Source organism: Centroberyx gerrardi, chromosome 17, assembly GCF_048128805.1.
Source record: "Centroberyx gerrardi isolate f3 chromosome 17, fCenGer3.hap1.cur.20231027, whole genome shotgun sequence".
Lineage (NCBI taxonomy): Eukaryota > Metazoa > Chordata > Actinopteri > Beryciformes > Berycidae > Centroberyx > Centroberyx gerrardi.
Genome location: NC_136013.1, coordinates 16,685,150 through 16,708,334, shown reverse-complemented (window position 1 = coordinate 16,708,334; position 23,185 = coordinate 16,685,150). Strand labels below are relative to the sequence as shown.

The 23,185-nt window shown below is 44.4% G+C and overlaps 1 protein-coding gene across 7 annotated transcripts; it reads right to left on the bottom strand.

Annotated features, from left to right (window-relative positions):
- Positions 1-134: 134 nt before the first annotated feature.
- cep170ba (centrosomal protein 170Ba) lies at positions 135-21,474 on the bottom strand. Of its 7 annotated transcripts, none has more exons than XR_013507284.1 (20): positions 21,310-21,474; positions 20,340-20,477; positions 18,432-18,521; positions 17,383-17,461; positions 16,437-16,495; positions 15,478-15,637; positions 11,126-11,254; positions 9,854-10,342; positions 8,805-9,757; positions 8,403-8,561; positions 7,738-7,876; positions 5,963-7,618; positions 4,461-4,713; positions 4,152-4,284; positions 3,524-3,658; positions 3,337-3,425; positions 2,851-2,944; positions 2,709-2,760; positions 1,544-2,599; positions 135-1,511 (listed from the first exon to the last, which is right to left on the bottom strand). XR_013507284.1 is itself a non-coding variant. In XM_071899734.2 (19 exons), the coding sequence occupies exons 2-19, from the start codon at positions 20,442-20,444 to the stop codon at positions 2,391-2,393; spliced, it is 4,983 nt and encodes a 1,660-aa protein (XP_071755835.2). In that variant the 5' UTR covers positions 20,445-20,477; positions 21,310-21,474; the 3' UTR covers positions 135-2,390. The 7 variants fall into 7 exon arrangements, 2 of the variants coding, with proteins under 2 accessions (XP_071755835.2, XP_071755859.2); XR_013507288.1 differs by having other exon boundaries at positions 4,461-4,605; XR_013507286.1 differs by having other exon boundaries at positions 5,963-7,615.
- Positions 21,475-23,185: the final 1,711 nt, after the last annotated feature.

Below are 23,185 nucleotides of genomic sequence, written 5' to 3'. Positions count from 1 at the left end.
AGACCTCGTTCCCGTTTTTACTTTCATTTCAGGTTTTGACTCGCGTATCGCTTAAAATAAATAATGGGCCGTGAGGGAAGAAAATACAACAAAAAAAAACAACACATCAACAAAACAGATTTACTAATGAAGTTTATTAGAAAAAGGAATCATCATCTAACGTACGCAACAAATTACACAGATAACCAAACTGCGAACATTGACACCATGCCGAGGAAGCAAGGAACAGATCCAGAAGAAAATATTCTGGGTAAAAGAAGTTGAAACATAAATTGAATAACACAGACTTGACATAGAGAGGCAGATTTAACATTTCAGCTCTTGGACTGGAGTAAAGCAAAGGGGGGGGAAACACTATCCCAAAGAAGAATAGCAGCAACACTTTGAGCCAGAGGAGTCCAAAAGTCAAACATTCAATTTTTGCTTGAGTTTGTTTGTAAACTAGCACTATGCTCTGCTGTATGAAACATGATCCCAGACAGCTTTGTGGCACTCAGAGGATTTCCAAATTACAATCATATGTACAAGCCGGTTTGGGAAGAGGAAAGCACTTGGTGGTGAGCTGGGCTGCTTTCCTGCTCCAATCCCCAACAGCAGAAAACGCTTACAATCTTTTACAGGGGGAATGAACTCTCTCTGTTAGAAGAGAATCGAGGGTTTCAGTTTGCAGCACAGGTGGTTGAGGGGACAATGTTGTACTAAATTAGTGCAAAATACAAGATGGAGAGGTAATTATTTAGGACATATAGACAATATCTTCAGATATTTACATATTGAACAAGAAAATGTCACAAACTAATAATCAAGATTTACAATTGCACACAATTTAGACTTTGTCAGCTTCATTAATAAAAATAAACTACTGCTCCCGTCATGTGAGGACTTATCAGAAGTGGGCCAGTGACCCACTTCTCCCACTTTACTCTAATAGCCCTTATGACAACAATAAAGTGTAGGTTCAGGTGTAGTGTGATAAGCTCAGTAGCAAAATGCCGCGTCCCACTGAGGAACACAGATAAGGGAAAGTTAAGAGTACCACTTCTGACAGACATTTTACGGTCGTCTCTGACCAAATCTCAGCAACTAATTGTGCTCTGCAGGCAAGGAAAAACAAAAACCCCAGCAGTGAGTAAAGCCCTTTGATCTCCAAACTGTGTTTGACACAAATTAAAAGCACACTCTCAAAATGGTGGAGGCCAGGAATGCTTGAAAAGCTTCAACTCACTACTCCTGTTTTGTAGCCACTTAAAGTTTGCTGTTGCCAGGTGACTAAACCTTCATGCTCTACCCATGTGCGAAGCCCCTCCTTCCATTCAACCACACATTCCTGAGGGATTTTCACCTCAAGATGGAGAAAATATGTAGTGTCCGACGACTATAGAGGGCCTGGAGTCGCTACGATTGGAATCTTAACAGAATAAATATGCAAAAAATTGGCCTGTCAGTATAAAATTGCTGGTCTGGCACTGGTGACTACAGACACTCTCCCAAAGTCATGTCTTCTCTATTTTCTCTTCTCTTCTCTCTATTTTATCTTCTCTACAAAATGCCGTAGTGTCTTATAAGAGACCATACTTTGTGTCAGACAGCCTATACATATTCTCTTAAATACCACATTGATCAGCACAAATAAATAGTTTTTTACATTCTTCAATAAATCTGGTCCACAGAGGGGAAAAGTGGTCAGCAGAGAGAAAAACACAGGGAAAATATATAAGGAAGAGCAATGGGGTTACTGGGGATACAATTATACAGTACAGTCAGATCTGAAAGGAGTTATTGCAGTTCTTTTTACTCAAAACAAAAATCAATTAACTAATATTTCCTCAACAATGTGATTTGTCACTGAACATAGAAATTTTGATTTATTAAAATAGCTCTAATAACTGATTATCACCAAATGTCCCTGAGTTGATTATACTCAGGCTGGTTTTCAATCACACAAAGTAATTATATTGTGCTTTTAACATCGATGACGTTGGTCATATCATTGGCAAATAATGAGGTCAATCTAACACAAAGAATCAAGTATAGTTGTGAGGCCTTTCAGAGGTGAATGGAAAATCAGTGGAGGTATTATGGCACTAACATGGCCTTGTTTAAAGGGCTGTACCTCCTTCAATCTTCACCTCATGTGTAGATCTCAGACAGCATCATGTAGGGGTGTTTAGTGCACACCTTGTCTTACTCCACTGAGTACACAGTGTAGTTGTGTAGTGCCCATAGTGCAGTTGTGTATGTGTCTTGATATGCAGGAGGCCACAGTTGTGTGTAGCCAGTCTCACTTCCCCCCTCTTGGTTTCATTCTGTGCTCAACGGTCCGGCACCTGGGTTTGTGGGGCGGCAGCAGAAGCACAGCACTGGGGGAACTTGTGTGTTTGTGTCAGACCTCAGACCAAATATCCCTCTCTGACGTCATCCGGTGTCACAGCCGCTCTCCTGATACTCTCGCTGGGCCTGGGCCCCCCTCCGCGATGGGACATCGAGTGGACCGTTCTCCAGTCTCTGGAGGGTCGCACTCCAGGTGAGGAGGCGACCACAGGAGCACAGGCCCGGGCCGCTTCAGGCTGCCAGCTGGGCTCGATCACTGTGTTAATGACTGGATAGGGATAGGGAAAAAAGCAAATGCAGGTGTGTTAGCTAAATATTTGGGTTCATTCTACTGAAGTATTAAGAAGATTTACAAATGTCTCTAAAGAGTGACTCACCCTCAAGTTGTCTTTGAACCCTTCTGAGTTCTTTCAGGATAGATGTGATTTCCTGAAATACAGATGTCAGGCTGAGCTGAAACACACATCATTAATCACAATGCATTTTGCTTGAAAATGGACAACAAGTAGAGTCACCAACCTTGTTTGAGGTTTTGAGGACAGGGACATCATTTTCAGAACCAATCTTTGCCTCAATTTCTTCCCAGACATCCATCTTGTCCTGGAACAGCACCCTGCGAGCACAACGCCAAACAAGGTTCAGTGGAAAGGAAGTTGTCTCCTTACAGTTCTCAAATCGTGGTGAAAATTACAGTAAATCAAAGGAAGAACTACATCTAGCTACATCTGACAATGGAAATTTTAAGTCAAACACCAAGTTCATCCTGTAACTACCCAGAACAGTACAGCTCTGTCCAGTCCTCTCACTTCCAGATTGCTAGTCAGGCTATCAGACTGTGTGCTGACTCACTCAGACAGTTACACATAGTTAACAAGATTATTGGCTCAATACAGAGTCTGGTTAGCAGAGGATTAATAAAGGTTTCTCATCAAATCCTGATTAGGCATGGGAATGAAGGATATTTCTGTATGTCAGAGATGCGTGCGTGCGCGCTTAACATCGTACTTAATTTTCTCAGCGAGTTGCTCAGTGTTCTCTCTGATGGCCATGGAAATCTGAGACACTGGATTCAGCATCAGATTGTCCACAATGACCTGGAGAAAAAAAAATCAAATATGATGAGGTGAGATCTCTCAGCGCCAGCCTCAATGACGTATTTTTAAATGAGGTGAAGCAGCATATTGTGTCAGACCTCTTCTCTGTTCCGAGTCCGTCGCCTGGAGTTGGGTTCGTGGTCACTCAAGTTGCGGTCGGGTTCCCTCGCAGCAGCAGAGCCTGGTGGGACTCTCTGGTAGTTTAGTCCGGCCTCTGGAATGCGCTGAACCAGCTGCAATACAATCAGACTCTAGAGATTAGTCTTGGCCAACAACAGAGACAATCTCTTGTGACTGATGTGTTAACAAGGCAAGGAGATAAGACCATACAAAGGGATGTGATGTTCTACACAGGCCACAGATGATTCATCTGCTCATTCAAGAAAAAGTACAATGATTTAGTGATTGAGGCAAAGATGGCTATTTTTAAATTTGATAAGACATGAAGTCACATTACATAGCTGCACCAGATCAGGCTGGACAGGAGAAGGCTGTACTATATAAGAACCTGCAATGAGAGCAGCAATGCATACTTCCTCTTTCCATTGTATAACAGAAACAAATAAGGATGCAGTTTGTGCTGAAGAGGAAAAAAGAAAATCTTTAAGCTCACATTTAGTCAATGTTTCAGACACAGTTTTGTTGCTTTAAGGTCTTAGATTAAACCACATCTGTGCCAAGAAGAAAGGCCTACTGGCTAACTATGTCCTACGCTGTTTGACGTACCTCTTCGTGAGCGGTGACAGTGGAGACGGGTGTGTTGGTCTCCACTCCAGAGCTCTGGGGATCAGCGTCACCAGCAACATCATGGATCTCTCTGGCCAAGATAGCTAGGTCTTTAGCCAGGTCCTGACTCAACCTACCAGGGAGGGAACACCACAGATACGCGTTACACAGGAACGAGGATAGCACTTTCCACAAAGTGAAACCCTATTTTAAACCAACGATGTAACCTTCTGAAATCATGGCAGTATATGCGGCTGAAAAAAACACCACTTGTGATATTCAAGCCAAGGGTATGCGCTCCTATTTTACCGTGCAATCTCGGCGCTGTGGCTGGACCAGTTGTGGAAGGCGTCTCCGTCGTGGCTCTCCTCCCCCTCAGAGTCTCTGCTGCGGGGTTTGGGCCGCAGGGCGACGAGCGGCTGGGGACGGGGCTGATTGCGCGGGCTATGGGAAGCTGAGGAAGGTTGGGAGCGTTTGTGTTTAGGAGTGCTCTGGTTGGAGTCATACTCCTCCTCTGAGGTGGAGGTGTAGGTGTCAGAGCCTTTCTGCCGTCTCCTGGAGCCTTGAGGTCGTGAATTGGTTTGAGTTTAGGAGGAGGTTTGAGGATAGAGAAGGCAGGGAAACAGGAGAGAAAGAGAAATACCATCAAAGAACACCGCCAAGAAGAAAACTATTAAGATATTATTTTTTTATTAATCTCCGATCCAGTCACCAAAACAATCCCCAGAACCAAAGACAGAATAGGTCCACTATGGAAGTGCTCATTTTGTAAGAGCCATTCTAGGGGAAAAGATATTTTGATATATTTGTAATTTGTATATTTGAAATAATGTTGATAGCTAATAATGTTAATTGAAATACTAGTGATATTGAATAGTTAATTTGTACTATAGTCATATTTGTTGATTATTATAGAACATTAGATTTCCTATAGTTTCTTATGTAGGCCTATAGCCTAATAGATTCTAAGTAATTGAAATGCTCCTTTACATTGACGTCACCGTCATTAGACTCAATTGGAGTGAGAAAGTCCACGGAGCAACACAGTTTTTTGACCGAGAGAAAATTCTGGCCATATCTGAAGGAGTGCTGCTACACATTTCTTCAACAAAAAAAATTATACAGCAAAATTGCCGCAACAAATTTCTTTCCGTATCTGGTGTTATTCATTGTGTTTTTCTGATTCAAATTCATTTACAAACTGAAATGAGCATAAAACTTCCACAGTATATACAGTAGCTGAGGACCAGACCAGTAACATACAGAGAAAACAGTGATGTGTACCATAAGGCATATAACGGTAAGCATGGGGTTACTGTAATCTTCATCAGGACCACAATATTCTCACAACATGATTGGAAATAATTTCATGGTCATAAATTAGCATACAGTGTATGAGAACATTGTGCAGATGAAAGAGAAACCTCAGGTATTGTAGTATTAATGTGAAGTATTATCAAACAGTTTGTTGTTAGTGGAAAGCCCTGAGTCAAAAGTTCCCTGAAACAAAGCTGTTGAAGTAAAGAACCCAGGCTTGTACTGCTGAGATATATATCAGCTCCGGCTTATCAAACTATCAAACCAATTCAATACTGTGATTGACTTTACACAGACCTTGTGCTTCCAATGCTTGCAGTCCAGGCACAATTTCATTTCTTTTCTAGAATACTGGATCGGCTAAGACATTAAACATTACCAAAGAGTAAATGGTTACAGCTGTAAAAAGACTGTAAATATATTTTGCATTCAAGGAAACAGGTATGAGTGTGTGTGTGTGTGTGTGTGTGTGTGCATGTTTGTGTTACACTCACTTGCTGTGCTGCTGGCATATTTGGCACTGCTGGAGCGCCCGCGGGTGACTGGGGTCTTGTTGAGGGCAGCTTTCTGTGGCGCAGGCCTGGGCCCAGGAACAGAGGCCTTGCGGACAGAACTGCTGCTGGACTCTGTGCTGCGGTTGGAGAATCCCGTGGTCCTGCCTGACGACAGCGGGGTGGTGGAGGCCTCTGTGTCACTGGGTGTGTTGAGGGAGCTGGTCCGCTTGCGAGGCATGGCCAGCATATCCAGCCTGGAGAGTTTCTTGGTTTCCTGGGGCTGCTTGGCCGGAACGTTGCCCGCCTCCTGGGACAGCCTGTCTGTCTCTGTGCCCTCGTTGTCGGAGGCGTCTCCCAGGCGAGCCCGGCGGAGCATGGAAGCCCTGGTAGCTCTTGGTGCTGACAAGCTGTTGGAACGACTCAAGGCCTGGGACACTTTGGAGACCTTGGTGCCCTCCTTCTGAAGGGGCACGGTGTATTTCTTCCGGGTCTGGTGGGTGCTAGACTCTTGGTCGGAGTAAGGTAGGCTGGAACTCTGGGGGTCGTCACTTAGGTCTGTGGAGCCATGTTTTCCCACGCTACGTCTCAGTCCAACCAGTCTCCTGCCTGTGTCAGTCTTACTGTTGCTGTCTGCTCCCTGGGTGCGGCGCTTCTCTGACAGACGCTCACACACAGAGGACTGGTGACTGGAGTCTTGGCTAGCTATACTGGTTGAGGACCTCTCCCTATGGAGGCCACTATTTGAGGGCTTTTTAGTCACCGTGTTTGGCCTGGTCTTATTGCTGCGCTGGCTGACTGTGCTGGAGGTATCCACATCAGACTCCCCGGACAGAGAGTCTATTATGGGAGAGGGAGTGGTTTCTGGCTGGCTTGCTTGGAGCTTGGCCTCCAGGACAGCCAGAACATCCTCTGTCTCTTTGAGGTAAGACTGTGTGTCCTGATTGCAGGCTCCTTGGAATGCATCAGGTTCAGGGTCTCTTAGAGCAGTCTGGCTAGAGATGTTGGGCAACCTGTCATTGCTGGGCCGGTCCTTGGTGAAGCTTTCTTGTCTGACCAGGGAGGATACTGGGCCCTCTTTGGGCTCAGGGCTGTGTGTCTCCTGGCCCAGGATAGGAGCCAAGACACTGGGCTTGACTTTCCCAGAGTCCTGGTTACCTCTTTGTTTGGTCAGGGTGGCTGTGGAGAAGGTTTTGGGTGAATGTTTTCTCTCAGTCTTTGGAGTGCCGGGTTTTGAATCTTCACATTCTGGCTTGGACACAGCCTCTTCTGAACCTATGTAGAATGATGTAGACTTGGCTGGGAGTCTGGGCTTGTCCTCCTTGTTACCGTTCTCGTTTGTGTCAGACAGTGGCCTCCTCCTCTGTTCTATGATCGAACCGTCATCCGACTTGCTGGTATCACTCAGGCTGTCAGGCTCTACATCGTCCTGCCCTGTTAACCTATGTAGGCCATCCTGAGGCCTGGGGGCCACCGAGCTACTCTCTTCTGCATCAAATGTCGACTGCAGGTCATAGTGAACATGAATGCTGGGAGTTGGAGTCTCACTCTTCTCCCCTGGTGGTACCTGGGGCAGGATGCGGCGAGTTCTGGACCCTTCAGTGTCGGTGCTGCCGTGGCTTCGGCTGAGCGCGGCCTTGTGGATGATTTTACCTCCTGCTGAAGTGAAATAGTTTTAATGCATATTAATCACACATATTGGAAGTAAATATCATTCATATTCATCAGGGTGTCTCATTATCATTTCAAATAGACTAATGTCTCGTCAGGTGGCTTACCCCCTCCTGACAGCTCCATCTGGGAAGGGATGTCAAAGAGGCCAGACGAAGGGCCGGATTCTGTGTAGCTGTCTGCCAAGCTGGCCCAGCGAGACATCCACTTAGGAGCCCCCTGTAACGCCGGACCCCCTGGCTGAACCTGCATGAGAAAATAGACAACTTATTCAATATCTATAACAAACACAATTTTCTTGTGTAAAGATGAACAATAACAATTTGAAGAAAGCATATTTGATTAATGATAATTACAGTGATTTGCTTCTTGGGAGGTTTTCAATATTAAAAATGAATCTAGTTCTCTTGATAAACACAGAAGGCAAATCTGTCTTATTGAGTAAATATGCACAATATTATTATGCACAGCTGCCATAAAAACATTCCAATTTTGATTAATTCTCCTTAGGATTAGAAAGTAAAATCAAAACAATAAAGAACCCAGAACCTGTGAGGAAAGATGTGGCAAATCCAGAAACCAAGAGAGATATACACCAAAAAAGAGAGGAAACACCATGAAGGCAAATCAAGACAGTAATGCACGCTGATTTGTGCATTTAAATGCTTATGGTTTATTGACCCAGCAGATTACTTCAATCTCTTTAGAGGTGGTGTTAAATGATTGATTAATTCATCCATTAATTGATCCCACACTAAGCAAGAGGGTTTACCTTTACCAGACTCTCTCCCTGTTCTGGAGCTGGCCTCAGCTCCCCACAGCTACTCTGCCTATGCTGCTCCCTGCCCTGAATAATAACAGGCCTATATGATGCTGATGTTTCTGCTTCAGTCTGGTTGGTTTGCTCTGGGCTCTCAACAACACCAAACACCTGTCAGGAACAAAGCATTGCAAGTGGATAAGTACAGGAATGGAGAACTGGAGACTGCCAATGGCCGCCGCTCACTCTGAGTGGCAATGTTGTCTCGTGAGACAAATTACATTGTTGATTACAAAGCCAGCTCACTTCTTTTTGGCGACATTTTCTGATTAATTCCATAGCATATCTAGACATAAGCCATAGCTGCTTTTTATATAGACTGAAAGAAAACAGAAGATGGAAGGAGACACTTGCCTGATCGATCTTGCTCCGTGCTTCTTCTACTTCTTTATCTTGAGCATCTGCCTCGATGGTGTAGGTTCCTGCATCGCTCAGATTGTCCTCCTCTTCGTTCCTGGGGCCGCTACGGGGGCTCTTGACCTCCATACCCTGAGACGCCAGGGGCATCATGGGGGCCTGGAGGGGCACAGGCTGGTGGATAGGGGAGGAAGTCTGGGCCAGGTAGGGAGCAGTAGGTGGCGGAGGGCTGGCTGGGTTCTGGTCAGACTGCGAGGCTACCACCGTCCCTGGTGGGCTGGTTGTAGGGGGACTAGACTTATTTTTCTCCCAGCTGGCAGAGGAGGCCTGTTTTGCTTGTTTGAGGAATTCAGCAGTGAAGTCCTGGGCGAATCTGGATCTCCGGCCCACGCTGGCAAAGGGCCGTATAGAGACGGAGGAACGAGAGGAGAAGCTGGTGCTGATCCGGTCCTCCGTCTTCTCCCTTCGTAGAGAGCCAGCTCTCTGGGGTCCTGCAGAGCCAAGGCCCTTCAGGGGGACGGTGTATCGCTGGGTTGGGGGAGTGCTGGAGGCCGGAGATGGGACTTGTCTCTCCCCACTTGGGCTCGAGCCTTTCTTTGCTTTCTCCAGCTGGGCCCTATGGCCTGAGGTGTCAGGCTGGGTAGTGTTATTGGTGAAGGACTGGGAGCGCTTCTTTCGGGTGTTGTCATCAAAGAATTCAATGACAAAGGCTTGGTGAGGGTCAGCCTTGCCAAGACTGGGTGGGGACTGAGACTCAGGAGGAGAGTAGGACAGGGGCCCCTCAGAGTCAGGGGAGTTGAAGTGGTGTGGGGAGGAGAGCTGTGGAGGGGAGGCTCTCTGGGGTGGTTGAGACACCTGGGACCCAGTCTGAGGTCCTGATTGGAGAAAACCATTCCCATTGACTGCAGGATTCCCTGAGTCACTGTGAGTGCCATCTTCATGGTGGTGTGCTGATGACAGAAGGACAAGTTAGTTTGCCAGTTAGCACCTTTTTCCCATTAAGGCTATGTTGGTAGATATATACAGACATTGTGTCACTGACTCACCCTTGGTGATCTTCTGAATTGACTGGTCACTCTTAGTACTGTACATATCCTCAGTCTGCGACCGCCTCCTCATCATGCTTGCGTTGCTTTGAACCAGCCAATCAGCAACCTTGTTCTCTGCTGACATCACTTCAGTGGGTGTGGTAACCACCTCTTTGGATGGGAGCTTGCGCTGCTGGCGGAAGGAGAACTTGGTCACATGGTCCTTGATCTTCATCTTGCCAGGCGTGCAATCATCAAATTCGATGGTGAAGGAGGCGTGGCTTTGGACCACGGGAGGTGTGGGGGTGGAGGGGACACATGGGGAGGGATCTGGAGTGTCCTTTGTGGGAACCTCGTGAACTTCGGGTTTCTTAGCAGGCCGCTGCTGGAACTCCTTGGTCGGGATCTCGAAGTAGCTGGGCTCCCGGCGGTAGGAGTAGATGGACTTGTCCTGGCTGTCAGACAGAGAACCGTTGACCTCATATCTGCAGACCTCTTTACCAGGCTCTGGTAGCAATAAAGAGGGACAAGTCGACAGTCAATACACAGCATACATTAGTGATTGCCTGCACAAAAATGTGCTAAATGAAAGGGTATAGAAAAGAATAAAACTTTTTTTTTTAATATCAATTAATAAAAGCATACACACTACAAGTGAATGACAATCCTATTATATTTCTAGTCCCTCTCCAATCCTACATGTTCATAGCCAACCTTCAGAGGCTACACAAATCTAAGGAAATAATTCCCATATCATGGTATTTTGAAACTGGGAGCCACAAATAACATAATGATTCCAGCTGTTAGGCTAAGGAAACAAATCGGCCAGTAAGTCTATGGGTGCAAGTTGGATGTGGCCAAATATCACTTTAGGAGCTCAGAGTCCAATGGAGGGCAGCTGAGCGGTGATAATCTGTTTCAGACTGGGCGACATGAGGCAAACAATCACCCTTCCTCCCCCCTCGGGCAGCTTAGAGGGTCATAATCCATCACGAGGCAGACAGGCACTGCCCACTGGCCTGGCATGGCATGGTCTGGCTAGCAATCCACAACTGGCAGCCAGAGACCTGCCTTGGGCTAAACACCATCCATCTCTCAATGACCCACACAGGGCATCAGATAGCAGTGCCATTTCACATTAGGATCAAATACATGAATGTACTCCTTATCCGAAACCAGGAATACAGTTCAAATAGTGTACAGAATTGTACGCTTTGCTTTAAAGCAGATAAATGACATTAGTGAATCAACTAATGCTTTATATGCAAAATAATAAAAGTAAAAGATGACCTGTAGACTCCTGGTCTGGCTGCTTTCCACCTGTGTTCTGTTCTTTCTTGGATGGGTCCTCATCCTCCCCCCACCAGGACGGCTGGCCATATAGAGGAGTAGGCTTGGATATTGGAGTATCTGCAGCGGCTAGCAGACACACACACAAACACAGGCACAAACACAGACACATACACACCATTAGGTACATGGATACAGAGAGGAAAGAGAGAAGAGGGAGAAGAAAGGGCGAAAGAAAGAACTGAACTTGTACAGCCTCTAGTATTTATGAGACAATTAGTTTATGTCACGTGGTAAAACTTATCGTCATGTCAAGCCACAGCTTTAAACGTCTGGGTTTGGTCTTGCAACAACAAAATATTGCAAAACACAGGAGCTTATATGCCCTGATGAAGGTCAACTAGACCAAAAGCTTGGTTGAATAAAGAAACTCGCATGGACTGCAAGTGTGCAGAAGCTTTGTTCTTCCACTTTGATTTATTTTGGCCTCTAGCACCTTAGACAAGATAGCAGTCCAGTGTGCGGTGATCTTTCTATAAAATACTGGAGCTCAAAATAGTATTACACTACCCATAGCCTCCCTGCATTTTAGAATTCCTGCACATTCCCGCAACACAGAGAGTAGCGAGGGTCAACTTGTGATACCAGTTGAATCACGTGAGCCACCAAAGCATAATCCTCACAGCGTGAGTCAGGACAAAGATAATCCTAATCTTAAAAAATAAAAAAAAATAAAAAAGGCAACTGGCGGCATTACATCAAAATGTGAGGCTTTTCACATATAGCCTAACGCCACCAGCTTGAACAGTGAAAAGACACATGAAAATTGAAGCAATATTGGTACAAAGCAATACAGGATATAGGTCTCACTTCTACAGATAGTGACTCTCATTGCTGGCAAGGATGACCTAGATACTGTATCTCCATTTATCCCCTATACATGAGCAACATGGGGGAAGAGGGGCGAGTCCCACCTCATGCTGTAGCCGAGCTGGTGCTTAGCTGCTGGCAGGCCAGTCCATAGAGACTAGCCAGCCTATATGGCACTAATCAGATAATCTACATGCCTGTTGTCTGCCTGATAGCTAGGCTAAACAAGCTCTCTGGAGTCTAATGCGGAGGCTACACAATCCAAAGCATCAGCAGCACTCAAACACTGTTGCCAGGGACACGCACAATAAGACATCAACAGAGTGACGGGAGGAGCGGAGGGGCATGTTACCAATTCCATTCCCCTTACCCAATCCTCCCTTTCTAGCTAAGGAAAACATAGGGTGAGTGACACAACAAAAATGGCCCAAATACAGAGCTGAACTGTCTTGATTTTATTATTTAACCTTTATTTAACTAGGTTGGTCCCACTGTTTTTCAAGGGAGACCTGGCCAAGAGAGCAGCAAGAAACAAACATAAAAGTTGCAGACCAGCAACCTACAACACTGTACAAAGTCAGAATACAGTCAAAATTATGAAAGGAGCAAGGTAAAACAATGTATAAAATCAAAATCACATAGAGAGAACAAAGAGAGAGCACTCCAAAGTCACAAAACCTATTTAAATGTTGACTAAAAAAAGCAAAGACATCTCTTTATAATGTCTGCCACAAGATCCTTCATTATCAGTTTAACTCACCAAGAGAGACCGTCTCTTTCAACTTTAAATACTTTCTGAGTTCCATGAAGAGGAAGCAGAATACATAAAGCACTTTTGCATAATTCTGTTTTGACCTTAGGGACAGATAACGAAAACAATGACTGAGTCTTTAAACTAATTTCCATCAACTTTTAGGAATATAGGAGCACAAATAATTAGGAAGCAGACCCAGAAGAGCCTTACAGATAAAAATGTAATAATGGGTAAAGTCCATGAGGGGACAAGGCAGGCCAGTGCAATCTGAGCATGAGGGTCCAATGATGAGTGAGGGCTTTACAGTATCTAAGGCACTAGAGGAGGCAGGAGAATACAAAACATCACCATAATGAAGTATTGGTGAAAAGGTGGCGGTAAAAAATTTTTTTTCCAGAAAAATGTGACTTGTTTGTGAAAAAACAAATCCCAGATTCAGTTTTAATTTCTTTGCAAGGTCCTGAATATGTGGCCTAAAGGAAAGGCAGTCAGAATTCCTAAATACCGAAAAGATTCAACTGAGTCACACCCTTTGCCTTCCATGGTAATAATGGGTGGAAGATTTTTCTAGGTTAGTTTATTTTTTGGGTTAGCTTAGTATGCAACTTAGGTAGCAGACTATAAGGACAAAGAATTAGGATATTTTCAGTAACACAGTGCTAATGTGTAAGTCAATAAACTTCGGTGAACTATCCATTTCATGCCCTTATAGGAAATACTGAGCAGCCCCGGGTCCTTTCAGGGTAAACTAGGACCGACTGAGTCACACACTGTACAAGCCAGCAGGCTGGCCTTGCAGACAGCTGGAGAACTGGTCACACTCCACACCCTGTACAGCTGCATGGGAAAACAACAAGAATGTACAGTATACACACACACACACACACACACACACACACACACACACACACACACACACACACACACACACACACACACACACACACACACACACACACACACACACACACACACACACACACACACACACACACACACACACACACACACCTCTCTCAGCAATCAAGCAAGCAAGGAAGTTGTAAGAGATTTGTCCGATTCATGAAACAGTCGTTCTGAGTGATAAAAACAGCAAAATCCAATGTGAAATTCACCTTCTCCAGAGCACAACACTTCTTCCATTTGACACTGACCTCCCATGAAATATACACATTACATCAAGGCTTCCAGTGAAACAAACGCAGCCAAAGAAACCAATTTGCATACAAGTCAACAGAGATATGTACCGGCTCTGGGCAGTTTGATTCAGTCAGTCTGGTTGTGCAGCTGAGTGAAGCACTTTTAATTTCTCATTGTGAGTAGACTTGTCTACTTGTCTTCCCCAGAATGAAACAAACTGAAGGAGAACAGCAACACTGTTGGATTGGGGGGCAGAGTCCAAACTAGCTCAATATCTGCAAGCTAAATTTGCTGGACTTGATAAAAATGATTCCACTATGAAATGACACTTCATTGCAAGTAATGCACATAGCTGTATTTTGTCACTCTGCATTTCTTTAACATACAATGAACTACTTATCTACCTGTGCAACTGAGTGTACACACTTTAATATAAGAGGGAAGGTTAGAGTTATACCAGTTTTTGTGGGAAAATGGATGCACCCTTGATAAATGTGGCCAGTGAAAGTGGCAGAGGTGGGCGGGGTCACAACATACAGCGAGGTTACTCATTAATGGGTTTGGGTGAGCAGGATTACTCACAGCAGAAGATCAACAAGGAGTTTAAAGTCACAGGCTTATAAGATCACTGTGGTTAGCTTATAGCGGCTGGAGATAAAGATACACTCCCATCCTAGTAGGAGACTCGTTGCTAAAAGTAAGATAATGTTTTCCAGGATTCTTATGCAGTTCAATGAGACATTTATTAGGCAATCTGTGGGTTATGAGCCTAGAGCTGGAAAAGTCCTATTTTTAGCCCCAGTAGTAGTTTTCCCAGTAAGCTCATAGGGTGATTATGGAGCAGGAAGCAGTACAATTGCTAAGCCAACAGCCGGAATACGTTTTGTCAGTGTGAATGAACTTCATTCAGAAAGTGCTTCACTAGAACTAACAATCCCCCGACTGTTCCACTGTTGCTTATACTGTAAAAAAGGACTTACTCACGACAGCTAAGGGCAAAAAGGAGATGAGGGCAAAGGGAAGCATGAGCGACAACAAATCCACCACCAGCTACATGGACAGAAGTGCCAACTTGGCACCAAAAACCTACACACCTTTCTAATTCTTCTAGGACACGTGTTAAACCATCAGCAGCACCCCACCTCTTGTTGCAAGCAGCCAGGCATGGCCGTCAGAGATAAGACTGTTTGTCCTTAACTCCTCACCCCTTAGCTGGGCTGGCAAGCCCTCACTCATGCATACTCATCCTGCCAACTCTGGGATCTACTCCTTTACCGAAGCCACAGAACTGCGGCTATAGTCTCTCAGCTCACAAGGCAGCCTGATCTCGCACTGGGGAAGCTCTTAATAAAAGAAGCCATGTCTGCCTTATCAAGAGATCTACAGTCTACAGTCATGCAGCACATGGAGACACAAAGACTTCCTCTTCCTTGTGCGTGTGAGCATGGCATTCAAATCCACTTTATTAAAAACAGTTCCCCTTAGGCACAAGAACAATTACTGCTCTTCTAATGTGTAAAACCCTAAATCAGCCAGGTTGCTGGTTGTATCATATTTACTATGATGGGACTGTGCTATGAGGGGTTACCTGTGGCAGAGTGGGCTCTGCGCTCAGCCCTGTCCTGCAGTTTGACATTGGAGGAGTCAGAGTCTCGGCTCTTCTCTGAGCTCTGCGGCTGCTGTTTTTCCTTCTTCCTGGCCTCTAGGGCCTTTATACCGAGCTGCAGCTGGCTGGTGTACTTCTCATGCTGCAGACAGAGACAGGAGGGAAGCAGGATGTGAGAAATCTTCTCACCAACAATCACTACAGATACAATTGCCCACACAAACACACATAAGGAAGAATATCCACCACGGACCTCGCTTCACAGTGTTAGCTTATTTTTCTTATTATTTACAATGGAAAGGAGGCTTCAATGTGTAGAAAAGGTTAAAAGTATTGACACTTAAAGCTAAAATATGCAACTTTTTTGACATTAAAATAACAATAAATAAATAGGATATATTGTACATCATCAGTCTGTCTCTTTGTGACCCTGTGTGTATATGTGCAAATCCCCTTGTTTGCCTGAAATTGGCTTTTCAATGAAGTTCAAAGTCTTGGAGTGTAAACCTTTAGCTGTGGAAGTGGTTCCTGTAGCTATCAAGGTGCAGCTAGCTGTCACAGAACAACAACAATGGCCAAAAGCAGTAAGAAATGAAAGAACAGTGACGCTAAATGTGCAGCAGTCAAGAACTGTTCAAAAACACAGGCAAACATCGGCATTGCCTGTTTGTTTTTTTAATTTATTTTAAATTGACTGCGTATACTGGCTGCTTCTTCAATGCCTGTGGTGGCTTTACGGATGCTGGTTACCTCTAGATGCTGTTTCAAAGTAGACAGCTCATCAGGATAAGTGACAAGTGGTGGGGCGGGAACTTGACTAAATGAGGGGGAGGAGGGCGGGACTAACAATGTACTTCCTGCCTCAAGGTGAAAAGTTGCATATTGTAGCTTTAAGCAGAAAAAGAGACACTCATCGGACACCGGCTGTCAGCTCTACTTACTTTCAGAGCTTCCTCTGGGACCTTGTGTTGACTTTTCTCCAGGATGTACACATGAGCATGTGGGGGAGGTGTTAAGGTACGCATATTATCATTTGGCTAAATTGTTGTACAGCGAAGTAATGATGTAATGTGTCCATTATACACTTAATCACCGTAGTGAAATTCTCCTTTAGCTTTCCCCCCTCCACAGGGATTTCTGAGCGCAGGGTCGGCTACAGAACAGCCCCCCATGAAGCTCATAGGGATTCGCTGTCATGTTCAAGGACGCTTCACCAAGGTAGACGCTTGCTGACACATTCCCTTAGCAGCTGAATTTCAATAGTTTTCTGGGTTTCTTACATCCTCTGTCTCCTTGTCTCCTAACACTATTGTAGATTAGGTTAAAAGTACCTTCCCTCCTTCAGTGCAATTGTTCAGGGTGGCAAGGTGAAAGGAAGCGGGTCAACAGCACAGAATTATTAAGATTCAAACAAGTTCATATCTTCACTCTTTCCACATGCCACATACTACATGGTCAGTTCTGGTAACTCTCAAATATTTCTGTACTCTCTAAGCAGCTTTCCTCCCCTGTTATCTAAACTGAATTTCACCATTCATGGGTTTTCTACTCTAGGGGTCAAAGGGTGCGGGAGATTTTCTGTTTCACAGTTGACCATAATCTAAACCCCCTGACTGAAAACCACAGGGAATTAACATGCTGATGCAGCGCCGAGCAAAGACCACAGAAAATGTAAAAAATTCTTGACTCAAACAGCTGCCTACCAGCGGCTGTGAGCTCATTTTATTGTGGGCTGCTAATCACGGACTTAAACTATTCCAACTGAAGGAGAGCACACAGATGGTAGAAAGTTAGCCAATGCATTAAACAGATCCAATCAAAAGTTAAGCCAATGACAAGTCAACGAGATGCAACTAAAACTCAAATGAGCATAATTGAAAAGGATATCGTAACCGAAGCGGATGACATCTGAAAGCTTGAGGGTGATGTATGTCTGATCCGGGATTCTGAGGTCATTCACAAATGTCTGTGAAGGAGAGAAAAAAAAAAGATCATGCTTTAACGATGCCGAGTATCATCTGACCTGGCTATTAATAAAGTGACTGTGTTGACACGCAGGTGACAGGCTCTCTATTTCCCTCTGACATGCAGCCAGAACGGCCGTCGATACTGTGAGCCCGAGCTGCTTTGCATTTGGCCCTTTTCCCACTGAAAGTTAAGCCACCTGCACATTAAAACTCTGATGAGATTATGTTGTTACGTAATGGCCGTCTAGGCTCAAGGAGAATGCTCCAGGGCCAGGTGGACATGCAGCGTAGTGACACTGAATACACACTAACTCCCATGCAACATGACTGGGGCCTATTGATCAATTCAATTATCTCCTGCCCAAACTAACAAGTGGTAACACAGATGTTTCAGAGGTAGTTTATTTTCAGCATCACTAAATGTAAAGAAACACAATGCCATCAGTCCACAAGAGAGAGAATGTATGTCCAACCCTTATTCAATCTAGACTGAATAAAGATTATTGTCCGAATAATTGGGGAAAAAAACAACAAACGGCCATGTTGGATTTCAGTTACAGGTCCTTGCTGTTCTGCTCTGATTAGTTTGGCTGCTGTAACCAGGGCCAAAAGAAACACTCCAGGAGAACAATGAACGGTTTCTCCCACTGCTCAACCCTGGATTTCATTGGGATAATGGTGCAATGAAGTGGCAACAGAATGGGGGAAGGGGTGTTACAGAGACAGATAAGAAGAATGGAAGTCCAGAAGTAAGGGGTCCAGGCTAGCAGGAAAATCCAGTCCCCTGATTACCTCTGTTCTACCAACCGTCCCCCTGTCTCTGGCACAGAGACGGTCTTTTGTGCTCGGGCCTTAAGGGAACTGCTTTGGATTTCAGACTGGAGCCTCTGAGGAGCCCTGTGGCTGGCTGGCTCCTTTATCACTGTGGGCCGAGGCAGGTTGTCTGACACTAGAGACGGACTCACTCACCCCATTCAAGCTGCCCAGGTCCTTCACCATGTGCTCATCTGTGTTCTGGTCATAGTTGACCACGGCGTGCTGCTTGTCCACACTCCGTGACTGCAAAGTAAAGCAAAAGTCATTATCGTTCCTAGACTATGACCTTAATTTAAGACCCATGTGTAGGTAAAAACTCAATATTTGAGCAGAGCCAGACAGACCAACTACTGATTATACTGAATGAAGTGAGGCTGGGCTGTTGCTGTAGGTTACACTAACAGGTCCTAACAGTCCCTACTCATTACAGATGGCCCTTGTCTACCAAACATTGCCCACAGAGCTCAAGTCCTTATGCACACTGTCAACCTACCATTAACCAGTATGAAACATGTTTACTTCTGAATATGCCTTCATCAATTAAGGGTGAGTGCAAACTGAGTGAGCGATTCACACTGGTCCACTCTCTCTCCTCTGCTCATTAGCCACTCCAGGCCTCCTCTTCACAAAAATCAAAGAGATTAAAGTCGACTGCCAAACTCATTTGCAAAATTAACGCTGTCCTTCAATGGTTCATTTGTCGGGTTGTCACAAACGATTCCACACCAGCCATTAACTGGGATAAACAGAGTTCAGAAGCTGTGTTCCATCATGTACTGCCTGCGTTTTCCTATCCCATGAGTGGACTTTCAAATGACAGAAATAAAATACTTTATGCAATAAATACTGCCTAAAGTGACATGTTTATCAATCCATTCACCCACTTCATTAGATTGCCGTCTACACTGCAGCAACACTGAGAACTCTACATCTCTAACTTTGTGGCTCTTAGCTGTTTGGCCTGTACTCAATCACAACAACACTCTACTTTTCACTTTGGCCCCTCTTATCAGACAGAAAATGTTACCTCTGGCACTAGGCAACAGTGAACACTGCACTGGCCTAGAGACAAAATACAGTCACCATTAATGTAGGAGATTCATGGTCTAAATGCTGGTCCTGTAGAGGCGGATACTGATCACACACCAGTTGTTATGGAAAGTGAAAAGACTCAAGTCTATGCCCTGAGCTTTTCCATTTGATATGACTCCAGTTACACTCAATCACTGCTTTTCGAGCCAGACAGCATTCTCACGTTACAGAAACTCATCTGTGGTTAGAGTGGGGTTTTTTTGAATGGAAAAAAAATGCATTGTGCTGCAAACACGAAAACAATAGATTAAAGGGTTGAAGACGGTTTGGGGCTGCACTTGTCCGTGTGCCAAACCAGGAAGCGGTCCTGAGCACTTAAACAGAGCAATAGAAAAGTCTGCATCATTTCAAACTGGGAGAAGCTGTGGTTTTTCCTGGATCCGGCGACGCCTGAATGTGGACACGAGTGACTTTTCAATTCGGCCGACCTCTGCGGTGGGCAGGGCTTTTTCTGAGCATACCACACTGAGTAAGGAAAGTATAAACAACTTCTTCTGAGGCAACATTCCTTTTTTCACTGGCCTAAATACAGAGTGTGGAGAAAACTAGAGGGAGAACAACATATTAAGACTGCTGAAGAATTTCCAAGTGGGTATATTCTGCCGTGCAGAAAAACAAGATGGTGGAATGCGTCAGTTGCCCTTTATGTCATTGTTTGAAAGCCTGCCTGGGGCAATTTTGCGAGAAGGCCCCCATCACCAGGTTACACACTTAGAAATGCACACTTCTCAAGCATGCTGGGAACCTCCCACTGGTGTCTCACACGTTTATGCGACTGGCTGTCCTGTCAGAAGTCAGTTGGACTAAGGCATCTGTCTCCTATGCATCCTTTCACAGACTATGGTGAAGATTCATATGACATACTGCTGGTGTTTGCTGTGTAAACACAAACTTCTGCACAGTGTCACAATCAAAGCGCACACTCACACACACTTTCTCTCTCCGTCTCTCTCTTTTACACATACACACCTGTAGCATTAGCTCGCAATCTTCCCGGCCCACGAAGATCATCTCCCGTGGCAACCGGTGGCGTGTGCCAGAGCTGCTGACCAGGAACCATGATGTCACACTCATCTTGGAGCCACGACTCAAAGCCTTCTTAGCATCCTGGGAAAAGACAGAAATGTTTAGAGACGACTGGCAAGACAGCATTTCACTAACAGTCGAAGCAATCTGAGAGTTGGATGACAGTACTTGAGTGTGGTGCCACTCTGCAGACATGATCAGGCATGATTCTCCTCACAACATTCAATACCTGAGTCGCTGAACAATGCTTGGTGTCCTAAAAATAAACGGCTCTATTGAAAATGTGCCTCTATTTAGAGATTACCGAGGGAAAGTTATTATCTAGCCTAACCCAAGTTAGGCCTGATTATCCAACCCATTCCGGTCTGGCTCTCTGAGTGTGTCACTATTGGGCTAGTGTTATTAAATCACCAGTCTGAACATATTTTGTTTGTTGGTCATTCAACTGGTTTAGGGTTAGACAGGATTCCCGGTGTCATTTGGTGATATATATCTTCACACACCACACCTAAACTGCCAAAACAAATGTCCTTATTAAATAAAGCATATAGTAGAGTCTGATATGATAGAAACCCTTGACTGACTTCTGTGTATGTAAGCATGCTGGGGAAGCCTGTTGCAAACAGGCGCCTTGGAGTAACACATTAAACTTCCAGTGCTCAGGTTTTTACTTCCTGTAAGGTTAGCTAACTAAACACCGTTGCCAAAGCACTATTAGCCATAACTCAACTTTATTAGAACGTATTTATTGTCTAGCAATGGCACTATTAATATCTATTAGGACACGTTAGTGACTGTTGGAGCCTCGGTGACTTTTATGGCACACTTAGTCCAGACAGGTTGACGTTATGTGGCTCTGGCTACATCGAAACAAGCTGCTTTTTCCAATGATTTGCTCCCAACAAGGACGTACCTTTAATGCCAGCTCCGCTTTCCTCTGAAGTAAAGCCAGTGTTTAACGTCCTAGAGTAAATTAAATTCGATGACCCAGATATATTACAAGAGCAGGAAACATTGAACAGGTAAATTGCGATCACACCCTCTCCTTCCTCTGGGAATGACAAACGAGCGAAACTATCCAGTCTCCTCCAACGCCTCTGCTCTCTACAGGGTGACGTAGCTTGACAAGTCCCATCAAATGCATTGTGAGTTCAATCGGAGAGGTGGGAAAACAAAGAGCTCTCACTCTGTATCTTTTTCCGAGTACAGAAAACGTCATCGTGGAAAAATTGAAGCCCATAGCCTGCTCTCAAGGTGCTACGTTTAGCACTTTTAAACATCAGTTTATCATTGCCAAATTAACTGTAAACACTATCACCATTACGCCATTAAGTAAACACAAGAAAGTAAAACTATCGGGATTTTGATATAAAATTACAATTTATTGTTAAATAGGTGTAGGCTATGTTCTGATATGAAGAAGTAGATAACAAGGTCGGTGGAAAAGTAATTTTTCATTTCATTGGGACTTTAACTTGTTCCACTATAGTAGCCTAGATAGTGAAAATATGTACAGTATGGTGAAACATGGCTGTAATGACGACCTTGTTGTAGCACATTCTGTGGGAATGAGTTGAGTCATAAGTGTAGAAGTACAAGTTACATGTTCAAGTTATAGTTACATGTAACAGCCTACTGATAGGAAAAATTCATTGTTGTTCACGACTCACTCAAAACCCAACAAACAACATCTGGAAAGAAAAAAAAACACAAAAGGCTTATTTGGACCAAGTTATTTACAAACCTAAAACAATGCCAACAGCCAAAGCAAAAAAAAAAAAATGTTTTTGCAATCGGTCGATATGGTAACGGCAAAATTACATTAAGAGAGCGCATGCGTAAGGATTAGCAGAGCGGAAGGCGGGACAGAGTTTTAACGAGCATTCATCTTTTCATAGACGATCTTTGGCTCTATTCACGCAACGACAGGAGTTTGTTTATCCTACGTCTCACTTCAGCACGGTCGAGCGGGGCAATGGAAAGAAATCAAAACATCCTCGCTTTTAAGTCAAACAATATTGCTGTTCGGTGACTTACTGTACCGAACGACGAGCGAAACAAATCCAAACTTTGCCAGCTGCGACAGGAATTAAGGGGATTTGTCAATTAAAATATATGCGAACCGTTGTTGTGAATTAATGTTGTTTGACAGTGACTTGAAAATTAGTAGAGGCAAGGGCGTAACTTTGGTTTGAACATTGGGGGGGTTGAGACCTCCATAACTGTCTAGGGGGGGTCCGGGGGCATGCCCCCCAGGAGATTTTTTTAAAGAACAGCTGTGAAATTTTAGGGGGAAAACCTACTGATCAATAAATCAAACATGAAATCACAAGATTTGTGAACAGTTGATTAAACCAACAGTTCAGAAAGTCACCACCAAACCCCATTGTTCGGTTACTGAACAATGGGTTACCAGTAAATTATATTTTATGCATGCTAACATTAATTACATTATATTATTGATATTGTCTCTGCCACCTAAGATCTGCCTCCTAGCTGGGTCTGCTTCAGACACTCATGTGATACTGTTGTGTATAATACTGCCACACTGCCTATATCTCGCTCTCTAGAGGGCCCTATTCACATGTTTAGGTCCAATCTCTAATCACCATTGAGTGGCAACAACAACAACAGCAAAGAAATAATTATTGGAAAACATTCATCCAATCAGGGAGATTTTTTTTTACCAACTAACAGCTTAATGCTTGATTCTACAGCATTTTCCCCACTAATGTCCCTATAAAGAATGGTCTTTTGTGCACTTGCTCACTGCAATGGAACCTCAAATA

Excerpts from the sequence above, each read along its gene's own strand:
- cep170ba (XM_071899734.2), bottom strand. The coding sequence starts at position 20,444 with ATGAGTGTGACATCATGGTTCCTGGTCAGCAGCTCTGGCACACGCCAC. Across the intron at positions 10,343-11,125 it reads GCCAGACCAGGAGTCTACAG|AGCCTGGTAAAGAGGTCTGC; the intron begins GTCATCTTTTAC and ends TATTGCTACCAG. Across the intron at positions 7,877-8,402 it reads AGGGAGAGAGTCTGGTAAAG|GTTCAGCCAGGGGGTCCGGC; the intron begins GTAAACCCTCTT and ends TTTCTCATGCAG.